This window comes from Astyanax mexicanus, chromosome 24, assembly GCF_023375975.1.
Source record: "Astyanax mexicanus isolate ESR-SI-001 chromosome 24, AstMex3_surface, whole genome shotgun sequence".
Taxonomy (NCBI): domain Eukaryota; kingdom Metazoa; phylum Chordata; class Actinopteri; order Characiformes; family Acestrorhamphidae; genus Astyanax; species Astyanax mexicanus.
In genome coordinates this window covers 25,786,240-25,792,484 of record NC_064431.1, presented here as the reverse complement: position 1 = coordinate 25,792,484, position 6,245 = coordinate 25,786,240, and the positions used below count along the sequence as shown (strand labels likewise).

The following is a 6,245-nucleotide window of genomic DNA, read 5'->3' as shown; positions in this document are numbered from 1 at the left end:
TTTTCCCCCGAAGCCTGAGCTCTGAATCGCGCTGGAAGAGGGAAAAAAAACGAGGCTGGTGTGAATAGGTGGAGGAGGAAAAACATTTAATAGGATCCGAGGGAGGCTCTGCTCTCTCAATCTGCTCTTTAAAACAGGTGGAAACGGGACCTTCTCCATTATCCAAACAGCATAAGCAGCGAGCGGCGTGGAAACGCCGTTTTAAAACGACAAGGATTAGCGACGAGCAATGAAAACTGAAACTAGTGGAAGAGATCCCCTAGTCCTCATTGTTCACACCAGCTTCTGTAAAGCTATAAGGATCAACTGAATTAAAACGTAGGAAATGGAGGCAAATGCAATGCAATTCTGACGTGGGAAACTTCAAAAGAAAAACGGGGGAATTAAATTCAGGAAATTTGCACAAATTTCTATTTCAATTATTTTGTTAAAAAAGAGAAATAGACATTTATAATAAAATATAACACATATTGTGTGTGTCTGTGTGTGTTCGTGATTTATTTATTTAAAAAATGTATAATAACTATACAATAATTTAAGAGTATTTTTTAAATAAAATGGTATAGTATAGTAATTTCTTCATTTAAATGTCAGATGTGAATGTGCTATGTATATATACATATGTATATACACACTGCTCAGGGCCGTGAGATTTGGGGGGCATGCTCGCTGTGTAATAAAGTATAATACGTGTAATAATAAGTGTGTGATGCATGTCCACCCCCGTGGCCGCGTATAAATGGGCGGTATAAGCGAAGGGGACAAGCGCAAGCACCCTCACAGCTCCACAAGCGCACTGCCAGATATCAGATCAGAGCGCGCGCTCTTGAGGAGAAACAGGAGTAGGAGGAGGAGGAAGATGATGAGGAGCATGAGGAGGAGGAGAGGGACAAAAATGTGACAGTAGTACCAGTAGTCATCCCTGAACACATGGTGCCACTGCTTTGGGAGGAGATCTAGAAGGTAAAGCAGCACGGCGCTGGTGCGCTGATGTTTGAGTGCATTACTTTAGTGAAGTTTAGTGAAGCAAGTATCCTAAAGCCTTGTGTGTAGTCTCTTTGTGTGTATGTGTGTGTTCGTGTGTAATTGTTTGTGTGACGTTCCTCTCTCCTTAACGAGCCCTGTAATGTGCTGTTAATTTCCAGCGCGCGCTGCCTAATGGGCATTAATCTGCCTCCCCTGGACGCCTTTTGGATGCAAATGGGAGAAGGCTGCGGCTGATGGGACAGTAGGACAGCACAAGGCGCGCGTATTAAGCTGATGCGCGTCCCGGGACACTCGGCCACGGAGAGTAGCGATAGCGAGAACAGCAGCAGCAGCAGCAGCAGGAGCAGCAACAGCTGGAGGAGCGCGAGGAGCACCAGCAACGCGAGGAGAAGGGAGGAGAAGAGGAGAAGGAGGAGGAGGTGGTGGAGGAAAGAGGGTCCCGACTGGAGACCGGTGGGCATGGCGAGCTCTTTGCCCATGGAGACGGCCACGTCCTGCGCGCGCCTGGAAGGCGGTAGCGGCAGCAGCGGGGTTGGCGTTGGTGGCGCGACTGCCAAACCGCTGGCCTTCTCTATCGACCGCATCATGTCAATCAAACCGCCTGGGACTAGAGCAAGCGAAGGCGCAGCAAGCGGGGGCGCGCTCGGCCCGCGCGCGCTCCCAGCGCAGCCTCCGTTCACCTACGACCTTCAGCAGGCCGCCGCGCTCATGAACTATGCCGAGCTGTGGAGGGCCGGCTTCCGTGGGGCGGCTCTGTGTGCTTCGGCGGCCGCCTGTCGAGCCGCTTTCTGCGGCGTTTGCGGAGGTGGCAACACCACAGACTCGGCGCCGCGGAGCCGCGTGATCAAACCGCAGGTGATCCACCGGGCGGTGGCCGCTGCAGCCGCCGCACCGCTCTACTATTTCGGCTGTTTTGACTCCGCGTGCCACCCGGGTGAGCTGCTAAATGGACGCTTATTTTCCTCATCCGCGGCGGCAGCAGCAGCAGCGGCGGCGGCGGCAGCGGCAGGGCCGCATGCGCGCGGGCACTCTCACGCAGCTCTGCTGCTCGAGGGCGCAAAGCTGGACAGGTTGCCTACCCCGCAGCACCCGCACAAGGAGAGGCTGCCAGGGCAGCTCGACCACGTGGTGAAGGAGAACCACAGCGCAGGAGCGGCGGTAACGGCAGGGGACCGGAGCGGCGCAGGGAAAGCACACGTCAACGGGAAAGCCAACGGCTGCGCGTCAGACGGAAAGCCCAAGAGCTTCACGTGCGAAGTCTGCGGAAAGGTGAGCGAGCAAAATTTTCGATGCTTTGGAAAGTGTGTGAGAACTTTGAAAAGTTTTATTTGTGCAACGTTTAAGGGTTTGCATGCAGTGTGAGGCTCAACACAAAATATTGTTATTTTTACAGCATAAAAATGGTATTTTAAATAATTGTCAAGCGCATTTATTACAATTAATTCTAAAATATATGAAATGTGTTGGAGTGTTTAAATATTCTGTAAACGGGTAAAGAACATTTTGTGTGGCCAAATTCAGATATGGTTCTTAAAACATTTCAAAGGTCCTTTACACTCTTTCGTAGTTTTCTAAATGTGGTTATTTATGGAATCAAACGTGTTTGCTCTTTGGCATCGCTCAAATAAAATGTGCTTTGTTTTAGTGTATATCAGTTCATTTAAACTGAACTAATGCATTTTCAATAAATTAATGCTTGCTTTTGATCTCAGTTCGTTTGCACTTCATTTTTCACAAGGTCAATGCATTTGTTTTTCATGTTTTTACTTCAAAAAAACATTTAACTCATTTAAAACTAATTATTAAGTGTTTACATTTTCAATTACGAAAAAACATACATTATTATTTTTTAAACAACACGTTTTTACTAATACGTTTTACTACAGTGCGTTATAATTGACTTGAGCTTGATTTATTTACAGTGTGTTGTTTTGAATTGTAATTTATTTAAATGCATTATTTCTGACTCTTACACCGGTTAATATAGTTGTTAATTACTTGTAATTCGTTCATTTAATGCGATTTTTTTTACCTTGTGTTCCGTTTATTTACAGTGCGTTTCTGATTATTCGTTTCGGATCATATATGTTTTTGCTGTTGAGGATTATCTAACTCACTAAACGCTTGTATAGCTATATGTTTGTATCTGCTTTGTTGTACTCTTCCACTCAATATTTATGTTGTTTCAGTGTTTGTTGAGTCAGTGTTGATTTCTCTCTTACTAAACTCAAGCACGTGCGCTTTTCTACAGGTGTTCAACGCGCACTATAACCTGACCCGCCACATGCCGGTGCATACAGGCGCCAGACCGTTCGTGTGTAAAGTTTGTGGGAAAGGATTCCGGCAGGCCAGCACACTGTGCAGACACAAAATCATCCACACACAAGTAAGTAACACCCCGCTCTCCATTACACCCCACTCAAGCGCGAGCTGCTTTAGGAGCGCGCATTTAAATGTAATTGCAGCGCTGTCAGTTGGACTCATTAAAACGATTACTAAAGCGGCTCGAGTGGGGGTAAATTTCACTATAATTATAGTCAATACGAACATTATTAATGCAGTGCATTATTGTTTATATTACAGCACACATTTTATTATAAATATGTTGACAGTTAAAAAAGGAATTAAATCGTTTTATTAAATGTGTATTTTCTTTCCACAGGAAAAGCCTCATAAATGTAACCAGTGTGGAAAAGCTTTCAACAGGAGTTCCACGTTAAATACACACGTCCGCATCCATGCAGGATACAAACCGTTCGTCTGTGAATTCTGTGGGAAAGGCTTTCACCAAAAAGGTGAGATTAAAATCTTCATATTAATTTCAACCATACGATTTTTATTTGTGTTTTCAGATGCACTACTTCCCATAAACATCTATATTTTTGTATAAATTAATATATTTCGATTAATTAATTTACACTAAATTAGTGTACATTAATTCAACCAAAACGTGGCTAAAGGATCAAAATAAGTGCTGAAACTAGACCAGCGAAGAGAAACGTATAAACATGTTGAACACTGAGGTGTTCTGACCTAATCTTTATCAGACTGCGAGTGGCCAATAAGCTTCTAGTCATCAGCGCAGATATGAATTGTCACTTGGTACTAACTAACCATCCCTAAAAGATTTCCACATTCGCTCACGGGTCAGTGCAACTACGGTCCCCCTCCGTCTTTCTCTCTCCCCCTCTCTCTCTCATAATCCGACAGTTTGGGGCTGTTGGGAAGGCTGAGTTTGATAAAGTTTGACAACTCTTTGACTTCAGCATGGTCGGAGATGAAATCTCCCTTCTCTCAGATCTAACTTAATTGTCAACTAATGACCTTTCTGAAGACTTTTCAGAAACTACTGACCTTTAGTGAAGTTCATATTAAATAATAATAATAATCATTCATTTTAGGGGAACAGTGCTGTAAAAGTCTAAAATCTAAGTTCAATGGATTATTACAGGACTATTACTGTGATGCAACAGAAGAACATATATTTTTTTATTGTTACAACCCTTTAGCAGAACACTGAGGTTTTAAAAACTTCTATATTTACTATTAATAACTAAAGTCAACAACTGGCCTTTTTGAAAAAAAAAATGCTAAACGCTTTTGGTAGTATAAAAAACTTAAAACAGAAAATAATAATATTTATTTTGGGGTATTTGAAACACTTGCCAAACATTGTTAAAATGCTTTTTAGCACGTTTATTTTTAAGAGTGTTCCACCAGTGCTAATATTATAAAAGATCATCTTATTTTTAACCTTCAGAAAACGTTTACGTTTTCATAAAACAAGTAGTAGATTTAGATCCAAATTCTTTAATGATATTACTTAAATAACGTATTATAATGTAATGTATTTATTATTATTATTATTATTATTATTATTATTATTATTATTATTATTAGCAGTAGTAGTAGTATTAAACACATTTTCTTCTTCTTTTTTCAGGGAATTACAAAAACCACAAGTTGACGCACAGCGGAGAGAAGCAGTTTAAATGCTCGATCTGCAGCAAAGCCTTCCACCAGGTTTACAACCTCACCTTCCACATGCACACGCACAACGACAAGAAGCCCTTCACCTGCGCCACCTGCGGCAAAGGCTTCTGCCGCAACTTCGACCTCAAGAAGCACGTGCGCAAGCTGCATGACAGCGGCGCCTGCACGACCCCTGCAGTCCACGAACCTTCTGTAGCAGCCCGGACCTGAGCTTAGCACGCGGGACGTTTTGCCGTAAAGGACAAAAACAAAAAAAATCTATCTAATCAAAACGAGCGGAGCTAATGGACTGAATGAATCACTGCACAGTGAAATTGTACATAAATCCGAATAAAATATTATTTAAAAATGTTTTACCTGGAAATAATCTTTTGTGTTATTTCAACTTGTTGCAGCTTTTTTCATTTAATGAAACATTTTGCTGAAATTTGCAGATTTATTTATTGAATTAAAAGACCAATGAAATGACGCGAATTTGAGACTTGAATTATAAAACTTAAAAACTATTTTTTTTTATATATTTTTGTGATGTGTAATGTTCCCGAGTCGAATAATCACGAATTTGAATGGTTTGCATTTGTCCAGAAATGGATGGATCGTAATGATAGTTACACGTACACTTTTATTTTTATTTATTTCTCTCCAATATTAGTCTCTTATAAATATTAACCGTGATGATAATGATGTATCATCATAAATCAAAACTAAAGAATCCACATGTCAATAAATTACATAAAGTATAACGTTTTTAGATTTTTTTAGAATCTACATATTTTAATGTTAGACGTAAAAATATTTGTTCACTCTTTTAAAATTTCTTACAAATAATTATAGCAACTGTAAAATTAATCGGAAAATCGCTCACTCAGTCTTCACTAGATCAAATTAATTCAGTGTATCCTTTTACCATGTGAAGCACACAGGTTATACATATTGTCTTAATCTGCTGAACAAAGCTGCACATCCACTGTAATTAGCCTAACTCATGTTGGGGATGCAGGCAGTCATTTTTACCATCTAATTTCCACACGCCTTTATTTAAGATACGTGCTCGCGACTCTCTTTTACTAATTCTATCGAAAGCAGCAGAGAGGAAAGTCATTACTGCGCGGCGCTCGAGGCTCGCTGGAATAGAGATGTCGTTAACCTCGTAATAGCGCGGCTTTAAGTGATGCGCAAAGAGCGCGTTTTCCCACTCTTGCAGCTGCAACACTTAAGGTTATGGTTATGAAGCAAAGACGAGCCAAAAACCGGCGGCCTCTCCG

General features: G+C 41.5%; 1 protein-coding gene across 1 annotated transcript; it reads left to right on the top strand.

Annotated features, from left to right (window-relative positions):
• The first annotated feature begins 751 nt into the window (after positions 1 to 751).
• fezf2 (FEZ family zinc finger 2) lies at positions 752 to 5,448 on the top strand. Its single transcript, XM_022682793.2, has 5 exons — positions 752 to 963; positions 1,146 to 2,256; positions 3,239 to 3,373; positions 3,650 to 3,782; positions 4,931 to 5,448. Exons 2-5 carry the CDS (start codon positions 1,261 to 1,263, stop codon positions 5,188 to 5,190), a joined length of 1,524 nt encoding a protein of 507 aa, XP_022538514.2. The 5' UTR covers positions 752 to 963; positions 1,146 to 1,260; the 3' UTR covers positions 5,191 to 5,448.
• Positions 5,449 to 6,245: the final 797 nt, after the last annotated feature.

Bases quoted from the DNA above. Each gene is read 5' to 3' on its own strand.
- fezf2 (XM_022682793.2), top strand. From the start codon at position 1,261: ATGCGCGTCCCGGGACACTCGGCCACGGAGAGTAGCGATAGCGAGAAC. The intron at 3,374-3,649 runs GTAAGTAACACC...TTCTTTCCACAG, and splicing joins ACAAAATCATCCACACACAA to GAAAAGCCTCATAAATGTAA. The intron at 3,783-4,930 runs GTGAGATTAAAA...TTCTTTTTTCAG, and splicing joins GAAAGGCTTTCACCAAAAAG to GGAATTACAAAAACCACAAG.